The sequence below is a fragment of the Parasteatoda tepidariorum genome, chromosome X1 (genome assembly GCF_043381705.1).
Source record: "Parasteatoda tepidariorum isolate YZ-2023 chromosome X1, CAS_Ptep_4.0, whole genome shotgun sequence".
Classification (NCBI taxonomy): domain Eukaryota; kingdom Metazoa; phylum Arthropoda; class Arachnida; order Araneae; family Theridiidae; genus Parasteatoda; species Parasteatoda tepidariorum.
The window spans coordinates 81,054,146-81,079,606 of NC_092214.1; the positions used below are offsets into that span (position 1 = coordinate 81,054,146).

Genomic DNA, 25,461 nt, shown 5'->3' on the forward strand with positions numbered 1-25,461 from the left:
ACATACAAAATAAAGATGAAAACTATAAAAGTGACAAATACCCGAATATGACAAATAAAACTATCTTGTTAAATATTGATACAGGTAGTACTCTAAATATCATCCTTGGACATAAAGTTTTTGAAAAACTTAATGTCCAAAAAGAAAGGAAAAACTTTGTTAATGTAAAACAAACGAAAGGTATTTTGCAACTTAACCATACTTGTACTTTAAATTTAAAAATTGGAAATATAGCTAGGTCAATGGAATTTTATATTTTAAATACAATCTACCTAATGCCATATTGGGTTTAAAGGAATGTAATGGGTTTAAATTTGTGATTGATTGTGATAAACAAGTTGTAATGCAAAATCAGAGAAAACTGATCACTTTTTCGGATTATAAAAGCAACTTGTCTTTACACATTTCTCCTGAAATCCAGGTTAATGATTGCAACAAAAATACCAATAAAGAAAATAAAGCTAAGAATAAAAATAAGGAAAGTAGAAATAAAAGAAAAAATGTTAAATCAAATAATAATAAACAAAAGGAAGAATTTGCTATGGAAAATAAAATTTTGGACGTGAGAATAAACAAAAATAAAAATGTAAACAAAGTGAATTTAAGGAAAAATAAGAAAAATGGGATTAAAAATAAAGATTTAAATAGCAAAACTGAAAATAATCTTGAATTTTCAAATGTTCTTGAGACTAAATGTGATAATAGTGGCCAACATTGTCAAAATCATGTTGACGGAATTATGCAAATTCAAGATGATGAAAAAAATTTTCAGATATTTTTGCTAAAGATAAATATGATGTAGGGACAATAAGAATTGAACCTCAAAGGGTAAGATTAACATCTGACTTACCAATATCCTTACGAGCATACAAAACTTCCCCAAAACAACAAGAGGAAATAGATAAACAAATTGAGGAATTGTTAAAGCATAATATAATTAAAGAAAGCTCTTCTCCCTATTCTGCTCCAGTAACTTTAGCTTATAAAAAAGATGAAAATAAAAAAAGTAGATTGTGTCTAGACTTTAGAAAATTAAATCAAATCACTAAATCGGATGCAGAACCATTACCTCTTATAGAAACTCTTATAGATAAATTAGGGGATAGTGTTTATTTTAGTAGACTCGATATGGTAAGTGGTTATTGGCAAATTCCAATCAACCCTGAAGACACTGAAAAACTTTCTTTTGTCACCAATAGTGGGTTATACGAGTGGTTAAAATTGCCATTTGGGTGGAAGAACGCCCCTAGTATTTTTCAAAGAACAATACGTAGAATACTCACTAAACACAAAGTTTCATTTGCAGCTAATTATTTTGATGATATCATAATTTATTCTTATAGTTTTGAAGAACATTTAAATCATCTAAAGGAAATTTTTGAAATATGTAGATTTGAAAACGTAAAATTAAAAGCTTCTAAATGTTCTTTTTTGAAAACTAAAATTCAATTTTTGGGCTATGAAATATGTAATGGTATAGTAACTCCTGATAACAACAACATTGAAGCAGTTAAAAACTTGAAACCTCCAACTAATGTTAAGTCTCTTCGACGATTTTAATGTTCAATAAATGTGTATAATAAATTTATAAACAATTATGCTGAAGTTAGAGCACCTTTAAATAATCTCTTAAAGAAAAATACACCCTGGTGTTGGACTCCCAAATGTCAAGAAGCATTCGAAATTTTAAAAAATGCTTTAGTTTGTAAACCAATTTTGAAAATATTTAATCCTAAATTACCATGTCATATTTTTGTTGATGCAAGTCAAAGTGGTGTTGGAGCAATTTTGAAACAGCCAGATGTTTCAGGTGTCTTACATCCAATAGCATTCCATTCTCGTTCTCTTAGAGACTATGAGAAAAATTATGCTATCACAGAACTGGAATGTCTTGCTATTGTTGATGCATTAAACAAATTTTATCACTATTTATTTGGAAATAAATTTACCATACATACAGATCATGCGGCTTTAGTTTGGTTAAAAAATGTTAAAAATCTGAAAGGTAGATTGTTCCGCTGGTCTTTTACTATTAAGTATGTATGATTATGATATAAAATACACAAAAGGCACCTTGAACTTTGAAGCTGACATGTTATCCCGATCTGAGATTTCCCTCTTTTCCCTAAATAGAGGCATTTTCGGATTTTTTTACACCAAAAATAAATTTAAAACTAGACTGGATATAACACAAGGACTGCAAATTTAACTGTCGGATATAAAACCTTATTTAAGATTGATGATGATAAAACGATGAAAAATCTACATTCCTCTAATTAAATATTTTAAAAATAGTCTGTTTTTAGGTTATAATGTTCGTAATTACCTTAACAAACGTTAATCGTAATGTCGGGGTTCCGCCGATAGAAGACATTTAATATATCAATGGAACACACTAAAGCTTTATATCAATTAATTTTAGAATTATAATTATAGAATAATTATTTTTATTATAGAATTAAAGGTTTCAAAAGGCAAATATTTGTTAATGTTTAATATTTAATCAAAGAAAAAACTAAACCCATATTGAAATCTAACGAATAGCCTCAGATAAAAAATTGGAACCTGATTGATTTCCGGGTTTTAGAAACACCTTCTAGTTTTACTATTCAATCAAATCGGTTTCGATGTCTTTCATCCCACCTGTCTCACTAGTGATTCAGCATATTTTGGTATCATTTTTGCTTCGTTCTCACTTAATATTAATTTGTTTGCGACAATTATTTTATTATTACATTTTTGCGAGAAGTTTAAAATTATAAAATTGAGGGCATTAACTGATTTTTTTCCCCTTTTTTTTGTATGCTTTTTTTACTTATATCATCTACACCCACAAGCAACTGTCTGCTTTAAGTACTGCGATAATATAAAATGAAATAGCCAAACAAAACGTATGGAGTTATTTAAATTTATGTTCAAAAGTATTAATTGTTTCTTGAATTGACAATTTCAGTCATCTTTTAGGTATTTAAAACTGCAGCATATCTTTTGAAAGTATCATTATATATCATTTTTACAATAAAGTAAAATAAAAAAGAATTCTTATCCTTAGGAACAGATATTAAATAGTCTCATGATTGAATGATGGAGCATAATTACCATTTAAACAAATAAATAAAAAAAATTACCTTTTAAACTAAAAATTTGCTTATTTTTAAATAATTTATTGATACTCAAATTGTTTAAAAGATGATATGATAACGAAGTTTTTTATTTTATTCAGTCATTTATTTATATTTTTTCAATTTTTTTTTTATTTCTTTCTATTTTATTAAATTAAATGCACACGTTTAAAATAAAAAAAGCTGCCAACATTTCATATATAGTTTCGATTTACAATTTTAAGAAATTATTTCGACTTTGATTTATAAATTTAAAAACCTTATTAATTAAAAAATTGAGAAGCCTTATTAACTTTAAACACATAATAACAACAAAAATTAAGGAGTTAAAAATCGAAACAAATATGATCAATAAACAATAAAATCATAAGCAAACTAAATAAATTAATTTTGTGTACGAAATATAATATTACAAATTAAACATATTTCATATTTAGGGGAAACATGGAAAATTTGGTCATACAGGAGTTTTAAACAGTTTTTTTCTCGTGTTTAAACATTTGTTTAGCTGTCAATGTTCTATTAAACAAAATCACATGTTGTTTCTGTGTATTAGCAGTAAGTAAAATTACATTTGTTATCTCAATTTCATCCAGAACAAACCAAATCAAGAGTTTTGGCAGACAGGCCAGTCAAAGAGGGAATTAAATAGTGGCCCGGCATTTAAATAAATAAACAAAAACAAAAAAAACAACAACAAAAAATCACAATGTATAAGAAACTGCGCAAACTTTCACGTTTTCCCTAACCATAACCAAAATTGATATAATAAACACATTTGCTTACCTCCAACGGGAAAGTCTTCTTAATATCCTATGAAAATTTGATATAGAAATTCCTAGTTCACGGATTCTCTCACGATTAATTTGAAAAATAACAAAATAAAATCAACTACAAAAATTAAGTAAATTAAACAATTAGGCTAGTTGATGATTAAAGGAAAAAAAAGCTTTTATAATAAATTAGAAAAAATATCCGAATTTTCTAAGAAAGAAAATTTAGAATTTAACGAGGCCCAATTTAATGGTCACTATGGAAATCTCAAGACAGAGTGACCCAAAGGAATTCTAACAAGACCCTCCCCCTATTTACAGCCTGAGAAATTTTTTCTTCTTAGAAATTTATGACGAGAAATGAAAAGGGTGTTTCTGTGAATATCTGATATTTCCGAAGTAAGGAAGAAAGAGCCCCAAGGCAACATAAAGAAGCTAAAGACATTTTCTCACCGTGTAAAGTGAGGAGGCTATTTGACCTACGAAAGTGGGGATATTTTCATCAAGAGCATTTTATTGCTCTTTTGGTTAGAAAAGTGAAGAGTAACAATTATTTTACTTCGATTAGATTTTGAAAAGCATCCGACCATGCAACAAAGAAAAAACATGTATATTATGAGTTTCAGAGGGCTTCAGCTCTGAATGAAACTTTAAAAAAAGAAGAAAAAAGTGGGATCTGGGGGACCTCTTAAGTTATAAATAATAAATGAGTTAGAATTATAAAAAAAAGAAAGAAAAATTGATGCAATGGGATTTTAGACTTTTCGGGGGCTCCATCAGAACTCGGGGCCCTGGGCCAGGGCCCATCCTTTAAAACGGCTCTGAACCTCTGTGTCTACAAGGAAAATAAAAAAAAGCCATAGCTTTTGTGCCTTGAAGCAATGCGATGATTTTAAACAATATTGCGGTGAAGAATTGTATGAGCAAATAATAAAATATTTTAAAAAAATTATTAAACTTCTTTAAATATCGCCAATTTGGCGACATTTTCCCACCTAGATGAAAATAATCAAAATCACTACCTTATTCTCAGATTTTGCAACTTTTTATGAGCCCAGGTAATGCAGCATTAGAGTAAGTATTTAAATATTAAAAAAATAGACCACAAACGCTTTTCATTTTCACGAAATTGTGGCTTTTCTCCATATTGACGTTTTGTGCCATTTTAAAATAGGTGTAGACAGCGCAGGCTTTAGATAGGCTGAACTTGGCCTAACAATCATGACTAACAGTTGCAAACTCACAGCAGTTATAGAAACAGAATATTATTCGCAAAGAAACATCCTTTCATATTACGAAGGAGCTTTCGAAAAACAGCCTTAATTTTAATAGTAAGCTGTAATTAAAGAAAATAAGGGAACATGATAGATGTATGGTCAACGAAAGGTGCATTCTAGTGAATTGCTTAGGAATTTTAAAAATAACAGTCGAATTTTTATTTTGTTGGAAAGAAGATAACTTGCCCGGTGGGCGTACGCACATTGCTTTATAACAATAATGAAGAAAAATTGTAGGAAGGAAACGATGTTCTTTTTTGGCTTTCCTGTATCGATATTAGAAATAAACAAAAATGTCCATTTAAATCTTTTTCGTATAATATTATTCACTTAAACAGTAAGAAATTTTCCCGTTAACAATTCTTCCGTAATAGCGGATGGCTTTTAATTTTTAACTCGTTATAAATATATAAGTTTTGTAACTTTAACGTTAGGATTTTCATTGTGATTAAGAAATTAGGCGCAATAGCGAATTAATCGTAATATGCTTATTTCGTTATATCAAGCTTTTACTGTATGTTTCCGTGTAATCTTATAACTTATCTATCGCCTGCAGCATTAAATTAGCTCAGTTTAAAATTTTCATCTTAAATCATTGAGATAGCTCTGTAATACATAAAAGTCCGATCTTTTGATAGCAAAAAATAGAATATTCTGTTTTTCATTTTGATCTAAGGAAGTTTTTTTTTTTTTAATTCATAAATGACGCTGCAAAAATGGAAATTGAATTACTAACATCATGTTTTAAAAAATTATTAAACTTAAAAAAAATTAAAGTTTCACGATCTAGAATATTTTCAACAGCAAGGGCGATGAGTGGAATATTAAATATGTTACGACTAATACAGATATTATGCTTAGACTAGATAAAAGCTAATTAATAAATATTTTGCAACCATTATATATCTTTTTCCCCCTTGTAAGTAACACTAAACAAATCCCAAAATGAGTGGAATATTGGTGATGAGTGGAATATTAAATATGTTACGACTAATACAGATATTATGTTTAGCCTAGATAAAAGCTAATTAATAAATATTTTGCAACCATTATATATCTTTTCCCCCCTTGTAAGTAACGCTAAACAAATCCCAAAATGAGTGGATTATTGGTGATGAGTGGAATATTAAATATGTTACGACTAATACAGATATCATGCTTAGCCTAGATAAAAGCTAATTAATAAATATTTTGCAACCATTATATATCTTTTTCCCCTTGTAAGTAACGCTAAACAAATCCCAAAATCCTTCCAGCTTACGCATTTTTTGAACAACCACAAATTAAACATTCAGTTAGCTTTTATAGACAATGAAAGAGTTTTGTCTTCTTAAATAGATGTATTTCACCAAAATCTCAAAAAATTGTGATCGCGACGAACTGTGTTGGCGACGAATTGCATGTGCGACAAAATGTGCTGGCGACGAATTATGCCAATGGATTGTGCCTACGGTGAATTGCCACCGTTACGAATCGAGCTCATGACGAATTGTTGCTGTGATGAATTGTACCCATGACGAATTGCGCCCACCACGAGCTGTCGCCCAGACGAATTGTGCGCGATTAATTAATGTGACACTTTTTTTTTTTTGCATAATTTTTAAGAAGGTAATTTTAAATAGCAAAACACGAAATTTGAGCGGAATCGGCCAAATAGTATCTGAGTTATTAAATTTTTTAAAAAAAGGTCATAAATTTAAAACTATTCAGTCGATCTCGTTGAAATTTTGTATTTTTTCATATAAAATTACATTTTTTAAAATGATGTTAGAAATTGCATACCTTACAATTTAAAAATATATTTTTTTCTACATTGATTTATGTTTTAATAAACGAATTGTATAATTTGTTGCACAATTTTTTTGATTCGCTTAAGATGAAATATAGCGCAAAAAGTAAAATTAAGATGAAAGGGGGGTCAAACTTACGATCGTTCTCCTGCCTAAATTAAATATTTTCCAGGATTGCGGCTGCCCTCCATATTTTGAGAGTTAAGAATTCGAATCCGTCTAGGAAAAAAAAGCTATGATTATTAATACATTTTTGTGTTTGATTTCGTAGTTTTAAATATCGCCAGCACTAAGTAATTAGCATATTTAAGGTTAGGCCCTTGAACCATTAATAGTGAGTCTTGGTACGTGAAAATCCGATCATTAGATTAAAAGTTATTGAGGGTGTTTGTATTTTGCGCACTGTACACGTGGCCTACATAAAACATTAGAGATCGGCCTAATTTGAAAAACGGAAGAACACCACAAAAAAACCAAAATTTTAACGAGTCTTAAAAAGGTTTTCTGATATGAGGTAGTACCATTCGTTATAATCATGGACCATGGTCATTTATAGACAATTTTATGACAAACAGTACTAAATATTCACTGACATTTGGCTAAAAATAATTATGCTTCAATGAGACAAACTCAGCGGAGGCAATTTTTTTAATCACCATTCATGCTCTTTTCGTTTCTCCCCGTTCACTTGGACACGTGTTGAAGATTGTTTTTGGTTGAGTCCATCCGTCGGCCACAATAGGGGTTTCGCATGTTGGCCATCTTTACTCTACATGTATTTCTCTGAATTATCGAATATTGAGCAGAAGATCTGAATATCGTTGGAAGTAGGGATATCATTTTCATTAATTCCCTTTTTATACATAAATTTCTCAATTTTTAATAGTTAAAAAATTATTTAAGAAAAATGGTGTTTGTCAACATCCATTGAGTATTGATTAAGACGGTTACTGTTTTTTTAACTGTAAACTAATTAACTCGTAAAAAGCATGAATTACAGAATTTATTAGTTTAATAAAAAAATAAATAGAGATTGAGATTTTTGTCACATTTTTGCAGCTTCAAGTTCAATATCTTAAACTAAATTTAAATGTTTCTTTGTTCGAATCTCTAACATAATTTTAATTACTATATAGACATGAACATTTGGAAAAATATTAACCCTTAGACGCAGAATTTTAATTTAACATATTTTTCATACTTTTTTCAATATTTTGTATTAATTTGGGTCAAAATAACTTAAAAATATAACATTTTAATAATTTATGGATATGAAATACAGCATGAATTTAGATCTAGCACTTATTTAGATCTAAGAGAAACAGTTATTCATCATTAAAATTTCTTATATTTACCAAATCAATTATTGATAAATTTTTGAACATGATTAAAAAAATTTTTTTTTCTAACTAATTTTCTCGAATTTTGTATTATAGAACAAATATAATTCCGATAAGATTTTTTTAGTAACCATTAGACTGTTTTTTAGAATTAAAAATATCAACGTTCATTTTTGCTAGTACATACCTTACAATTCAAAATTTTTTCGATCCTTTACCTGCCGATTTACGTGATTTAATCCCCAGTGCCACCGTTTTTCGCTCAAGTGCACTTTTATAAGCGGTGATTTGGTGGTTGTGCATGCTTTGCAATTTAAAAACAGTTTACTTTCACAGGAGGATTGTTTTTTAGAATTAAAAATATCAACGTTCATTGTTGCTAGTACATACCTTACAATTCAAGATTTTTTCGATCCTTTACCTGCCGATTTACGTGATTCACTCTCCAGTGCCACCATTTTTCGCTCAAGTGCACTTTTATAAGCGGTGTTTTGGTGGGGGTGCACGCTTTGCAATTCAAAACTTTCACAGGAGAAGGGAAAAAAAGAAAATACAAAACTTAAATTAAAGAACACAATATATTAAAACTTCGTATGATAAATCCTAAAACATGGTTGGACACATTCATTGCACTGATAGCGGGATTCTCGACGAATATACACGGGAAACGAAAGAAGAATAAATCCGACCTTACTCAAATAGAAACACACAAGCAATAAATATTAACTTTTCCAACACATCCCCGAAATTGGTAATACATTCATTGCAAACACTTTCATTGACAAACACTTTTAAGGTCATTTTACTGCTGTTATTCTATTGATAGCAGCTCAATGCAAAGCGTCGTACTTCGGGAAAGCGTATATATACGGCTACGGCAGTTAACGTATCGTCTGGCCGAGGCGTATATATACGCCCGCGGTAGTTAAGGGGTTAAATAAAATGTTAAAAAATAATAAATAAATGACAATTTTTTTTTTGCGTGGCATTATCCTTGGATAAACTAACTTATTTTATAATTGCGAGCAAAATTTTTCAATTCTTTTTTTTAAATTTCTCTAACCATGGTAAAATACGCAAAAAGTAAAATTAACATAGATCAAAAGTTGTTCCATTTTATATTTTGCGCACTGAACATTTGATATAATAATAAGGAACATCATAATAATTATTATGTTCTAATCTTTATTTTTAAAAGAAGGTAATCCCTCAATGTCAAATTGTATAATGCGTATGCATGAGTATATTTAAAAACTAAAACTAAACTCAGCGGTGCGACAGCCCAAGAGGGCCAAGGCCTACTGCGCCCATCTCAGTTTTCTTGACCTTGGGCTCTGGGGTGCAGGAGCAAATGCTCCGGTCAGGTGGTCAGCCGAACGCGGAACCCCCAGTGTTTAGTTCCCAAGCATGCTTGGTACTCATTTATCGACCCACTGAAGGGATGAAAGGCTGAGTCAACCTTGCCCGGCCCGAGGATCGAACCAGTATCCTGTGGCACGACAGCGCGAAGCGCTACCGCTCAGCCACCGGGCGTCATGAGTATATTTAATCATTATATAAACAAAAATGCATATCACGTTTCATATTTAAACATGCGTATATTCTTCTTTAACAATAAGTTCCTAATTTCATTAAATGCATGCATAAATACATAATTAATCATGGCATAAATACAAAATATCATAATCTATATTAAAAAATTTAGTATTTTATTTTAGCATAGGTTTGACAGGTTTAAAAAAATTAAATTAAAAATTCTGAAATTAAAAAATAAGTTTTTATTTTCTAAGAGAATTTTATTCCATTCAGTTTCACTTATAATTCTTGCTCTCTAAAATAGTCTCTAACAATAAATAATGCTTGCAAGAGCTAAAAGATTATTTTTTTAAAATTTCGGTACGATCTAATATTTGACAAAATCACTATTTGTAATATCCCTAATAAATAACAAAAGTTTTATTAAAATTTGTACTCCTCTCTAGAGACAATTATAACGACAGACTTAATAAAATATTATTTCGTAGAGAATATTGTAAAATAGGCACATTTTTGAAAACATCGGTAAAAGTTGTTTTAATTGATTTTTGTAAAAATGTATATCCTATATAAATTCAAGGTTTGGAGAAAAATAAGAATGTAATTTCCCAAACTTTTAAATACATATTAGGGAATCATTCTAATTGTAGTTATAATTCTTTCTTGTTCTCAAACTGTTTTAAATGAAATATAATTAATTGTGCATAATTGTGTTCATTACAAAATATATTTATAATAAAATAAAGTTCGGTATAACTAAGGTTAGGAATCAACTACTCCTGTGATCGCTTTGTTCTAAGTGCTTGGTAGTTTATTCTTGTAATTCTAAAATCGATGTGGGACCTCATTAAAAGAATAAAATCTTGACTAAGTTTTTATAATTAATTTATGGGTTTAGTGCAGTACAATAAAAACACTCATGTAAATAAATAAACATAACATATAGATCAACCATTTTAATATATAAAGCAAATAATATAAAGAGATGATACATACAGATGATAGAATTTCTAGTATAATATTTCGAAGAAAATATTGTGAAACAATATCAAGGCACATTTTTGACTCTTTTAAAAATAAAAATGTGGAGGTCAATCATCAGTGAAAGCTGTTTTTAATCGGAAACATGATAATTTTAAGGTATGAATAAAAATAAGAATGTAATTTTTAAGTACATATTAGAAAAATATTCTAATTTTAATTGCGTTTCTTTCTTATTTTCAAACTCAGGTTGTTTGAATTGAAAAATAATAGATCGTAATTCCTGCGTAATTGGGATCATTACAATATTAATAAAATATAGTTCGTTATAATGTTAATTATAATTAGTGATGTGATCGCTTTACCTAAAGTGCTCTGTAGTTAAATTGTACAATTTTGAAATCGATGTTGGACCCGATAAAAATCTAACATTTAAAAAAAATCTTTACTCCGTTTTTTTAATTAATTTATGTGTTTAATGCAAGAATTACACAATAAATGCCCTCGATATAAATAAATAAATATAACAGATTACCCATTTTAATATATAAAGCAAATAACATAAAGAGATGATACATACAGATGATAAACTTTTATTAGAAAACTAGTGAGAATTTTTTTAATAAAATTTTGTTTTTATATCACATGAAATTTTGATAAATTACTAAACTCTACATTCTCTCATTTTTTTAGAAGATCAAGTGAGGCTGTTATGGATCAATGGGTGCTTCCAACATAGACATAAGAAAGTTATCAATAGGTGTATCACCTATGAGTTTAAAAAAGAAAAGATGTTCCAAGCATTTTAGTCCAATACTCCGTAAAGCAGGTAAACGAAGCAAAAGTTTTGCAAAACGCCCAGGCTGGTCAGGGTAATTTTGTTTACAATAATCCTCCAAAGAGGAATAAATCTTTTCTCGCAAATTTTCAATCTGCGAATTACTTTTGAGACCCTTGACTTCTGTAAAAAAAAAGATTTGTAATTAGAATCGTCTACAGCACAATAAACATAGCTTAAAAGTCATGGTATCCAATTTGTGAGGAGAAAATTAAACTACACAGTCAAATTAGTTCTCTAAATAAGATTTGTAATTAGAATTGTCCAGAGTACACTAAAGATAGCTCAAAAATCTTGGGCACCATGGTATCCAATTTTTGAGAGGAAAATTAAACTACACAGTCAAATTAGATCTTTAAAATTCACACAATAAACTTAAATCTGCTAAACATATGCAGTAACATATGTCAACTTCGTAAATAATATGAGAGTTCGTTGTGTAAAAAGGAGTGGATAATACAGTACACAAAACCATCTAAAAGTACAATTTTGGTGCATCATTTTTGGACTATCTAACTGTAATGACTGTAATTGTGATCTTAAATTTGTGATATTACTTTTATGCCATCCTTTTTTTTTCATACTTAGATGCATTACCATATAAAATTTCATTTGAATTGATGCACGATTTAAGTTATGACAGAAAATATGCATGTTCCTTCACTTTTTGAACTTAACTTTAAAAGCTACTTTCATTAGTTAGGAGCGATTTTTTTAACACAGGGCACTTATTTTGTCTAAAATAAATATTTCAGAGCAAGTTTAAAGCAGTTTTTGGAAATAGAGCAATGTAGGTCATATAATTTGATTCTGGGTTGTTTTTAAAATATAATCTGTAGATTTCAATTTGGTTATGATATACTTCATGTCATGAGCAAAAACATGATTTTGGGCTTCGACAAAGAAATATCGAATTTTTAGCATAAATTTGGTGATTTAATTTTAATGCTGTAGGGCTTTGGGTGAATGAATAAATAAAGATTTGAGTCAGTTTTTTTTCAAATATAGAGAGTTCCCTAATGATCGCCCTTAATATTATACATTTTTTGAGTCCTTGTCAAAAATGAAGCAAATAAACCATGCGCATTAGAAGTCGCAAAATTAATATTCAAGCGAAAAAAAGAAAAAAAAAAACACCATCGAAATCTAACCAGTCACTAATGAGGAAGGCGTGATGCGAAACAAAACAAATTTGATTGCTTCACGAAAATTGGACGTGTTTCTAACAATCACATTTAAACTTTTCTCTCTCTTTAATGGCTATCAAACAGATTTCAATGCTTTTATTTTCGCATTCACACTAATAATTCGTTAGATTTCAATAGGATACATGTAACATGTACCCTTTTTACCTTCAAGGATTTTAATCATATATATTAAGGGTTGTTATTACGGAGCACCTTTTTATAATTAATAAATACTATTTTTAAAATGAAATACTCTTATTCATTTAAAATAATTTTAATAGTTTTTAAAAGTGTTTAATGAAAAACGTTCAGCTAAATTTTACCTGGATTAAAAAGAACAATTGCTCGAAGGCAACCAAGTTCAGATTTATCCATTTTCATTTCTCTCATTTTTGCAACTAGTTCGGCAAGGACTCGTTCAAATATAGCTCCAACACCAGCACTATGTGCACTATTTCGATGAACGACAAGTCCAGTTGCTAGCACTATACCATTTTCAACACCAATAGATCGATGGGAAAATGCAGCGATTAAGAGCTCATTCCAACCTATAACAACAATAAGTGTATCAATTCGAATGTATATCGATAATAAAACATTAACAAAACATAATTTTGCTCATTTCTTGAATGAATTATTTCCATAATTTCTAATTTTCATAATTTCTTGAATGAATTATTTCCATAATTTATAATTTTCATAATTTCTTAAATGAATTATTTCCATAATTTATAATTTTCATAATTTCTTGAATGAGTTATTTCCAGTCATTGAAAACATTTAAAACAATATTTTTGAAATTTGATGAAAATCGAAGTGTGATAAACAAAATTGTTGGTCACTCGCGTGGGCACAAATAAAAACCCACAATATTTTAATTATCTGAGAGTGTTTCGTAAAAACTGCGCTTTATATACATCTTTAGAATAAAAAATTAAGGGAAAAAAACACTTGACGTGAGTCTTGAATAAATATTTAAGCGAAGATATAAATGCCTCTCAAATCCAGCAGTATACAGAGCTTGAGAAATTGGAGTTAGAAACACTTTCTACTTGCAATCAAAGTTCTATACACCCACTATTCTTGGATTCCGATAGCATTTTTGATATTATTTAGCTGAAATATTTATTTGAGACTGTGTATGCGTTTTGTCGCTATTTTTGAAAACCATTCTAAAAACAAATATTAAGCGGCCTGTATATATACTTAAATACAAATTATTCAGCTCGTCCAGAAGGAAAATCATTAGCGGCGTCAAAAGTTATGCAATTTTCTTTCAGATTTAAGACTCTTTCTATTGAAAAAGACTGTAAGACAAAAATATACCTTTGTAGAGGAAAAAAAAAAGATTTTAAATTAAGTAACAAACATGTTATTTTTTTATGTTCAAACTCCGAATGTCCTTTATAGGGGACGCTGATAAAAACAATAAAATTTTATATCTAATGTAAATTTTTAAGGAATACGATAATCGTGAGCACATATAATGGTAAAAAAATAATTATATATAAATCCTTAACCCATTTTTGTAATATTTCCACATAAAATTCTGAAACCCTGTGGCAGAACTTTTTCTAGCTTTTTGCGACTGACCTCGCCTGCACTAATATCTTTCAGCAAGAAATTATTAATAATAATAAATTTATATGTTGCTAATTTAAAAAAGATGCGAAAGCGTTTTTTTTTTTTTTTTTTTTTTTNAAAAAATTTACAATAAGTCTATTTTATGATTTTTTTTTTTTTTTTTTTTTTAAAAACCGCTATCTACTTGGATTAAATAAAACTGTATATAGTTTTTCTAATTGTAAATGTTTATTCTAATATTATGGGTGATATTCTCGCATTTTTTAGGGGTAGAAAACACTAATTTTTTGCATTTTGAAAAACATCATCACATTAAAAAAAAATCCGTAACAGTAATCATCCGTAACAGTAACGGAGTTAAAGGGGCGTTCTCGCAAATCGCCAAACAGCTGTGTGCTTATGTTTTTGTTTTGTTTTCGGTATCTATCTATCATTCACCAAGTTATATATGGGTGCGACATTTCAGAGTTTCAAATAAGCTGATCTTCATTAGATTCTTCTGCTTTAAATAAAATATAAAGCGTATTTTTTTGTTATAGCGCCGACATAATCGTTTGTATCTGTTAACATAATTCTGTTTATTAGCGTTTTTTAGAACGTCGTAATAAAACTAAGATAAAAAAATTATATATTATTACCTCCATAGCCCCCTTCTGTATTTTCATAACTTTCATTAAATGTATACGCGTATTTCGAGTAGTGAACTTCTTTACCTACTCATCCACTTATTAAAATTAATAATTTCACAATAACCTCTAATCCTTAATAATGAAATGATTATTACAATAAAGTTTGTTTACTTAAAAGATTTAAAAAAAAATTATTGTTCAGCAGTGACTTTGTTACTAATTCTATATTCATTAATTAAACTTAATGGTTCTGCTCGATAACCATTTACAATTTTTTTTAAATTTTATTTAATTTTCAGTTATTATGGAATTCCTTAAATATTTTTCGACGTAGAGGTTATTTAGCAATAATGCGAAAAGCTGAAATTTATAAATGTATAATATTTATAAATGTTTAAGAGAATTATTAGCAGCTATTTTGTACTAATTATTTTAGTTGAAATGTTCATTATACACAGTTTTATAAAAATAATCGTAAAATTCATTGAACGATGGAGACATTGACATTTTAAAATGCAAGTAGAATTCAATAATCATTTCATTTTATAACTGTAAAACGGTAGATAAGTAACTTCGTTATCAAGTTTTACATGATACGAGAATATTATGCTATTGCTTTATAATGAAAGAACAACATTTTAAGTTCTAAACTTTTTGTGGAAAAAAAAAAAAAAAACGAAATTTTTTTCCTGTCATCGGTGTTAGCGATTAGAGAGTGTTTTATCGTATAAATGTTAAGTCAGTACTGTTCCATTTTAAATAAAAATGCATTTTGTTCCGGAAAAAAAATTACTTGAATTTGTCAATAGAAATTCCCTAATTATTGTAGCAAGAACTTTTAAATTTCTAATCAAACTTTCCTCTATTATAATTTTGTGCAAATAATTATTATTAATAATATAAATGACTATTAAAAGGAATTAATTGAGAATGTTCAATTTTAATAAATTAACTGTTTACGCAATCAGATTAATAACTTTTTTCATAATTTACAAATGGAGAAAAAGTCTTTTACAGTTTAAAAGTGAAAAGAAAAATAAAGTTGAGATTAAATTTATAAAGTAAGCATAACTCGAAGGAGGTTGAAGTAAGGGCATTAGACGAAGTGATTGTGTTTTTTTTAAATATTATTTAGAAAGAATTTTTCTAAAAGTATTTCTTTTAAAGTTTTTATCAAACTTTTGTTTTTTATTTATCTATAGTTATTGAAAGTTAAGTTGATGATTTTTAAGTTGAAATGAATGCCGCCCTGCTTTGCATATTTCAAATATTATTTCTAAAGAAATGTATAACTTAACATTAAACACCCAGGACCTTACAATTGTAAATCAAACAATCACTACATTTATTTATTAAAAAACACTCTTATGACCTGATAATAAATTGATCTAAATCTTAAATGTGAGTTTTATAACATATAATTTATTTAAACTCAGCACATACATCTAACCTCTGTTGTCGCCAATGGCTCAATTTTAAAATATAGTTTTTCTTTTATAAATTTTCTGATATTTTCATATGAAGGACAGTATTAAGTTCGAGAATTAAAAATTTGTGCCTAATAAAGTTGTTAAAAATTATGATTTTTATTAATATTTGAAAACAGGAAGTTTTTAATTGAAGGTTGAACATTTTTTTAATTATGTTATTTTTTTAATTATGTTATTTTTTTAATTATGTTATTTTTTAATAATGTTATTTTTAATTATATTTTTAAATACCAAACTCATATAACAGTATTTAGGAATCTATAAATTTATGTTACGTATGTTCGTTGCGGAATAGCCTGTACGCAATATATGTAAATAAAATATATTTTTGAAATTGTGCATTTTCTTTTAATTGCATTTATTATTCTTATATTGAAAGAGTATCAAATTATCTATGACCTCCATAATGAATGAAGTATTTACGGACTTTTGTATATATTAAGGAATTGAATCAATTTTTCAAGAAGTTTAAGATCTCATCTCATTGTTAAAAAAGTAATTTAATAAAATTATGCAAAAAAAGTAATTTAATATATTTTTTTTACAATGAATGCTTCTAGTAATGAAACAAACGCTTTCAAACTTTATTTTAAAAATATCGATTATTTCGTTTGCAAGAAACTATTACTTTAAAGCGTGATAAAATTTTTGAATACTCTAATTTTTTTCCGGTAAATAATATGACTTTGTTAATTTCTAAAAAAAATAATCTTCATAAAAAAGCTTACATTATTCTTTTATAGAGAATATTGATTTAATAGAGAATATCACTAAAATAAAACAGGTTATGTATTCTTACAATAAAAGTTAAATAGAATTAATTCTTCATAATAGCGTTCCAATAAAACATGGTATTAAAATGTTACGTTATTTTTTGTGATTGGTTCATTAATAAATTATTTTTATTTCTTCGCAAACACAATTCTTGTAAAAAAAATTAAAAAATTGAATCTGTTATATCAAAAAACTAGATCGTTTTATAAAATATAAATTATTGAGTTTAATAAAATATAAATACAGTGTATTTGTAAAGTGATCCTAACAATAAAAAGGTTATTTTCTTTTTTAATTCTCTTCTGAAAAGAATTAATGAGTTATTTTTATTCATCATGGAAGTCGAGGAGGTTAGTTTAGGTTAATGTAATTTCGTTCTTCCACCACATTTACGCGTAATCCATCGCCAATTCCACCTGCAATCGCCACGTTTATAATCTATGGTATGGTTTGGCAATTCGCTAACAGTAAACATCGAAAAGAAAGATGAATTTCAAAAACACGTGAATCAAAAATGGGCTACTAAACAAAGGTTACAAGAGGTTTTCTTTGGCGAAAGAACATCCGTCCTAATTAATGTGTTCCTTATTTTAGAATCCCTCCTTCATTTTCATTACATACAATTTTATATTTCAAACATAAACTGAGCCTTGCTGGCTTAGGGAATAGAGCGCTTACTTTCCAATAAAGTGACCCGGGTTCCCAAAGATGGCTGGTAGATACGAATTCCGTTCCTGACCACAGTGCTGACGTAAAATATCCTCAGTGGTAGGCGGATCATGGGTTAAATCCCCCCTGCCACCAGGCTAACCGAGGGAAGTTTGTGGGATTTTCCTCTCTATGTAACGAAAATGTGGGTTAGTTCCTTTAGAAAGTTCTCCACGAAGGCAAAGATTTCTCCTAATACTAGGTGCAAAAGTTCCCTTGTCTTCTTGATTGGGTTCAAAATTACAAGACTATGGAGTTGAACACAGATAGCTCAAAATTCGGTTGGCTGTTCAACGATGATTATAAAATAAAAAATCTCAAAGGCTGTAATCAAAGTTTTTAGAAGTTTATTTTAGTACAAAATATTATTCACTTAAGAAAAATGCTATATTTATAGGGGATGGTAATAATTCAACGCCAATTTGGGTTTTTTGTTCTTAGTGGACACCATTTTCTCACAGAGGGATCGAAATTTGCATAAATTTTTTTCTTGCATATTTTTTCCCGTGATTCAGATGATGCTTTAAAAATCCGAAAATTTACTTCATATTCGTATAAAGAGTATTTCTAAAACCAATCAATCAATAAATGTTCAGTTTAAATTAGATTAAAAAAAAAAAAAAAAAAAAAANAAAAAAAAAAAAAAAAAAAAAAAAAAAAAAAAAAAAAGAGTTAAAGACATTACCTGCTTTCAGCAACTTCATTTGATCTTCAAGTGGAAGTTGAGTAAAGTGAGGGATGTGTTTGGCCCATTCAACAAGTTGATATAATTGCCGATCAGCTGCTTGACAAATATTTATCACAGAATCTTTTGGAGGATCTTCTTGCTTTACATACCACTAAAAAATACATATAAAAGGTATAGTTTGTCCCCACAAAGTCTGAGGTCATCTGCTGCATTTCAGGGAGGTAGACTAGTTCTAACACAGTAGACCGAAGACTCTCGCCGATCCGAGCCAGTGCTAAACAATGACCCCACACGACTACTTGAAACAGTTATACTTCGTAACCGCCACGGGTCAAGACGAATGGCTAGGGGAGTTCTTGCGTTAGACAAACTATATTTCACACAGAAATTCTTTACTCAATAACAGGATGGCAAGTTTCATCCACAATGGAAAAAAACGGCCAAGGAAGAAGAAATAGGTTTCTTTCTACCAAATTAGAAGAAACTCTATGGGGAAAAAAATCTCCAAGATTGAAAATATTTTAACGCAATCTAGTTAATATAATAATAGTCTGCCGTGCAATTGAAAAAACAACGTAAGTGCTTCTAGATTGATTCCGAGAAAAGTCGCTTGACAACTATTTTCCTTCTATTGCTAATGCTATGAATGCTAAAATAGAGTTTCAAAAAACTGAGAAACTTATTATTTTGTTATTATTTTGTTACTTATTAATTTATACTGAGAACTTATTATTTTATTTTTTTTTTTTTTTTTTTTTTTTTTTTTTTTTTTTTTTTGCAATATATATATATGTAGCTTACCATACAAAGATGCCAAATATATATTAAAAAAAAACCCAATTTTGAATTTTTCGTCGCTTACGTTGATTTTTTAATTGCACGGCAATATTAATCTCCGAGATATTAGAATCACTTTTAAATGAGTACAAATAAAAAGTAGCAATTAGGAAAAAAAATAAATCTAATGAATTTTTTAAGAAATTTAAACAAATCTCATTATGTTTTACTCAAAGGAGTATAATCGAATCTAATTTCATAATTATATAAAGAACTTTAAAGATATCTTCGTCACATTTTATAAACATAATTAAATTAGAAAATTAAATACTAATCATACTACAAATCACTTATTGTTATCACAAATACGAATAGCATATTAATTTTCAGAATCCAATCCTATGAAGTATAATACTCAAAACAACTCTTAGATGACATATCTAGATTATAAATTTTTGTACCAAACAAAAATAAATATTATCAAAACAATTAAAAAAAATTTTCTCGAAAAAATAGATGTGAAAAACTTTTTGAAGGTCAAAAATCTAAATCCATCGAAAAAAAGTTTGTTTGGTCAGATTTTTTTTTTGTGTCTGAAGCCGTTACATAAAATATCGTTAGCACTAATTAATCCACTTATTTAAGGTTAGCTCCTCGAATCATTAAGATTGCGTTTTTTGCGTTTAGTTAGCAAAATCCAAGTTTAAGATCTAAAAGTGTTCTTTTTTCCTTCAATTTTTGGCACTGTATGTACGACTTTTAGCCAAAACGTATAATACGAAATTCAAAAAAAAAAAAAAAAAAAATGATCCTATGCCTACAATACTATTGATGATGGTGCTAAGTATTTATTCAAATCGGATAAAAATGAACTAATTTATCAACCCTCATGTTTATATTGGGTTGCTTGGAAAGTAATTTCGTTTTTTTTCCTTATGAAAATGAAAGGCGATTTTTTAATAGTGACTAAGTATTTAATTGAATCATATATTGTTCATTCTGGTCCAATACCCTATGCCATCTTTCGTACAGTAGTACGATTCAATACGCATGAAGTTTTTGTTTTTTGCTGGCAGGCTTTTGTTCTTCACGGGTGATTTTTGACCTCTTATTTGAAGTAAAGGTTTTTGTAGAGAGCTAAAAAAAATTTGTAGAGACCGTAACATTGTTTAAACAATCCATTTCTTGTCCCAAGTGCCCAGGCGCTTCAAAAGTTGATAATTTTCTTAATGTTTGAGAAGCAAATCACACGCGTCAAAGCGACAGCACAAATTTCTTTCCGTAAGAACATGAGAAATCCATAAGTCGCGCTTTAAGATTAAACCATAAGTTTTTAAAATGATTACGAACGGTCCCAGCAATCTCACAAGTTGCTATTCACCGGTTTGCATAAATTAATACCTTCATTTCAGGCATCATTAGCTTAAACTGGGGAGGTGCATAATCGTGCATCTTAAAAAAAATTTTGCAAACCAGTTTTGACGCTGGCGTACTGCCGCTACATCTTCTCCATGCACACTAGATTATTATTATTTATTATTATTTTGTTTGATCAGCAGTTAACCGAAAATTCTGTTTTTCACTTTTAATATTTGAAAGGGCACCAACCAAAAACTACAGCGTAGAATCAATCGAAATTTTTAATAAGCAAACCTTGCTGTATCAGCTGTCAAAGTATAGATTATGAGGTTTAAGTATGAGGTTGGCTGTGAAAAAGTATATTTAAGTTCTGCTGGAAAAAACGAAATTACTTTCCGGACAACCCAATACATCAAGGGCTGCTTTTAAAAATTTCAAATTCTCATTAATAGTGTATGATGGAATACTTAATAATATTTCTCACAAATGGCGTCTTGTTCTATATTATAAATCATTATAGAACATATTTCATTCAGCAGCTCAGATTTAATTCAGCCATGTTTTTTGTAGGAAGCCATTGGAAGGTGATTTCAAACAAGAATTAAATTGTGTTCAAAAAATAAGATGCCTGAATTAAATCTTAAACAATAACATACAACATTGCTCAAAGCACCATCTATGAGAAAGATATCATATTATTCTCATTCATAAGAGTTTTCTTAGAATGAAGAAAAATTGAGCGAAAAATTTGCTTGAAATATCGGATAATTGAAAAGTGAATAGAATGAGTTAAAATATTACTGCTGTATCCAGAGCTTCAGATTTGGGTTCTACTCTGAGTTCCGCTTCTAAAATGCGATCAATTGACATACCATTTTGAGAACTACTCGTACTTTCTACTTCATTATCGGGTCGTTCTTTTGTTCGATGTCTTTCTTCTTGAACAGCTGTAAAAAAATACTTATTAATTCTCATTTAGTTACGTCTCCTTTAATATACAGGGTGCTTCGTAATGAAGAATTTCGTAAAAAAATGAAGTTAAAGAAGTCATTGTCAAAAAGGAAAAAAATTTAAATACGGCAGGAGTCACAAATTAAATTTAAAGCGAGAAAAAAATAAACACGCTATTGAAATCTAACGAATCAGTAATGAGTAAGACAGGATTGGAGACAGCAAAATCAGTTTGATTGCCTTAAAGATGTTTATAATAATTACTTTTCACCTGTGTTTTTTACAAGTAACAGGTTTCGATGTTCTCAGTATCGTCTTTCTCACTAGTGATTCGTTAAATTTCGATAGGGCATTTGTTTTTCTTTCTAAGCTTAAATTTTAAATTGAGACCCTTAACGTTTATACCATTTGAATTCTAAGAATTATAGGTTAAAGGCGGTCATTACAGAACATCATCTTTTCGAGCCCTTTTTATAAAATTTTTACCTATCCCTAACACCCCATTTACAGGAAGATTGAAAGCAACCTTCCTGAAAAAAGGTTTGTCAAATTTTTATTACTCCTGAAGTGAAGAGCTCTATTTTGCAGGGATAGGTGGAAAATAACCACGTGACGCAAAGAGTCACCCACCTCAATTCCAGCTTGACTCTAAGTTAACAAGCTACTAGGGACAAAACGATTCCATAATACAAACGGACTTGGAAAATTTAGAAAGAGAAAGAAAGGTCAAAATGAGCCCGATATCGGGATAACGTTGCTGTTGAGAGCACTAGAGCAAAATATCGCCTTATTTTAGCGCCAACATTGGAAGCCAAATTTTGACGGGGTTTCCTGAGACAAAAACTTAGCTAGGGTCATCAAAAAAGAAAGAATTGATTATTAGGCTTTACAGTGATGACAGTTAGAATGGATTTTTTTTTAAATCTTTAAAGAGAACATTTTGATGCAGAGATGTACTGTTGATAATTATCGGTTGAGGTTCCCCAGTAGGTACATGTTGGGGGAGAGTGGGAGATAGTAAAAAGAGTTCCGTGTATAAAGGAGATAGAAAGAAAAACAAGAAATTATAGATTTATAATTTTTGATAGGAAAAAAAAAACACTTATAATCAGCTGTTTTAATATATTAATATANTATATATATATATTTTAACTTGTGTTTACTTCAAAAAAATAATGTGGTTATTTTCTAATTTTGTGTTCTCAGAAACATTTTTTAAACTTAGAAATGTCATATCGCAGTTTGAAAAACAAAGTTTGAATTATGATCTATAGTGTAGTGTGTTTTTCTGAATTGTAAATATATATTTATGCAATATAATGTGTTAAGAAGCCCGGGGAATTTCAGTTGAATGGTGACAAAGAAAGATGGAAAATATTTTTAAAAAAGTGTGGCATCATTAATGGACAGAGTCTCACTAACACAGATGGGACAAATATTGTTTTTATATTTAAAATGTCTTTTCTCGTCAAGAGATGGACTGTTTGCAATTCATCAGTAAGGGATTCACAGATATCATCTAATATAGCTGTTATAGGTATTTTGTTCAACAATTTAAAAGCAATAACATTTCTTTCTTGTTCGCTAAGCTCCCAATATCATCTTTATGGCCTATGTGCGTTTTTGTGTATTCAACAGTAAGAACTGATTTTTCTTCTACAACCTTCATCATAGTTAGCATTAATTGTGTTGCTACCCATACATTTTATGTTTCTTTCACCAATACCTCTAGAATTAAACACTCCACTTCAATGACAATAGTAGTAGGTGGTTTTAGAACTACCATTCTCTTTAGATCCAGAATTCTGGACATACATAGCATGATTTTCATGTTCAATATTTTCTTTCCAAGAAGAAAATGAGTCTAACGAAGAAAATGCAAAAATTTCCTTCTTATTATCATGTGTCTGTTCAACATGAAATTCCATTTTCGCATTAGACGGAAATGTTTCATTTCAAACAGCACATTTGATGCCGGATCGTGATCCGAGCGGCATATTTTCTAGACTTTTATCCGGATGCTTCAGACGTATATGTTTATACAAATTGGAACTCATTGAATATATCTTTTCACATTCAACACATTTATGTTGAATATCATCATCCATTATAAACTGCAAATCGCAAATAACGAAATTAAAAATAACAAAAAATAACTAACTTTAAAGATAAAAAAAACAACAAAAAAAAACAAAGGCAAAACAGATAACAATAATAAAAACAAAAACATAACGAAAGAATTCAACAAATAAGATATTTTATACGAGTTCGAAAATGACAGCAAACGTCGCAAAAAATAAACATAAACAAATGCGAACGGTGACTGCAAACCTTTGAAATTTAGACAATACGCCAAGGAAGCGAATGAAAAAATCCCCAATATTCCCTCTTTCCCTATTTTCTCTCTACCGACGAAACTCTAAGTTTTTAACATTATGGAATCGTCCTCCCCCTAGTCGCTTGTTCAAAACAAGCTTCATATGTCATTGCTTGCCTGAAAAGCATCAAGTTATCGTTCCTCTGGTAACATCACGCGCTTAGGAAGTTGTGGCGTTGCAGTCTGAAATGCAAAGTCCGAACTTCGAATCTCTGACGTTGGACTAGTCGCTTGCAGCCGATAATTGACGTAAACCTCATACCTGAATGGAGATATGCGTGAAGGGCGAAATCAGCAAAACGCGCACAGAATGTTTTGGATATAACTTGGCCGCCTCCCCACAGCTTGCTCTCTCTCCCCGTCGGTTCTAGCTAGCAGTCCGGCATGTTCTCGCCGGTTACCTTTTCGCAGTTTTTTTCTATGCTGCTTCAATGTTAAAGTGGTTAAGTTTTATATATGTTAGAATGTTTTAGTTAAATTTACAAGTTTCCTAAATGTTAATAAAGATAGTTATTCGTTTAAACTTAGTGCTATTTATGAAGAAACCTATAATCCGTTCTCGGAAACATTTTCATGTGGAAGGCTTTTCTAGAGTTAGATTTCTTTTTAGAGTTTAAGTGGGGACTATAACAAAGATACCAAACAACCCACAAGTGGTGACCCGGACTTAGAAGTAGTGACACCCTTCTGAATCAAAGAATATGTGGAATTATGGATTACTATTTTTATTGAACGTGGCTGGCTTACCTGGTACGCAGTGAGTAGTTACTTCCTGGTTAATGTTTCTCTTTTTCAGAGCTGTGCATTGTGCCATTTTTATAGGTTTTAATGTTTCTATGCACTAGTGCAATTTAAATTTAAACGTATTGAATTTAATTAAATTCTCATGGACTTTGTCAGGATCCTGATTCCTCTCCCACGCATTGGATTGACCCCTTGACCTGAGGGTCAGAGGGTGAAGGACACTGGAGGTGTCGTCCCCTACATTGGGGGTGGAGCAAAGGACTGTTTCTTATGGGAAAGAGGATTTTTTAGAAAGAGATTCGTTTTGAACGCCGTAAGAGTAGGGTTGTAATTGAACGATGATAGTTTTAGTATGAAGGGAGCAGTTGCGCTCCAAAAACATTATACTCAACAGCTCATGTATCTATTTGTAACTTTTCTGTAAATAATTCTATAATCAAGAATTTAATAATAAATAAGCTATAATTGAAATAATCCTTGGTCATCCTTATTGAGGAGTCTTTAAAAACGAACCAAGAGACAAAATGTCTCACAAA

General features: G+C 29.4%; 1 protein-coding gene across 2 annotated transcripts in view; it reads right to left on the reverse strand.

The window, feature by feature from the left end:
- Nucleotides 1–10,779: 10,779 nt before the first annotated feature.
- Nucleotides 10,780–25,461, reverse strand: part of LOC107454254 (retinoid X receptor ultraspiracle) — a 150,790-nt gene continuing 136,108 nt past the window's right edge. For both annotated transcript variants that reach the window (XM_016071379.3, XM_016071378.3), the window contains exons 5-8: nucleotides 21,655–21,800; nucleotides 18,715–18,868; nucleotides 13,168–13,392; nucleotides 10,780–11,780 (exon numbers count right to left, since the gene is read on the reverse strand). In XM_016071379.3, the coding sequence (XP_015926865.1) occupies nucleotides 11,530–11,780; nucleotides 13,168–13,392; nucleotides 18,715–18,868; nucleotides 21,655–21,800 (776 nt within the window). In that variant the 3' untranslated portion in view covers nucleotides 10,780–11,529. The remainder of the gene's footprint in view (nucleotides 11,781–13,167; nucleotides 13,393–18,714; nucleotides 18,869–21,654; nucleotides 21,801–25,461) is intronic.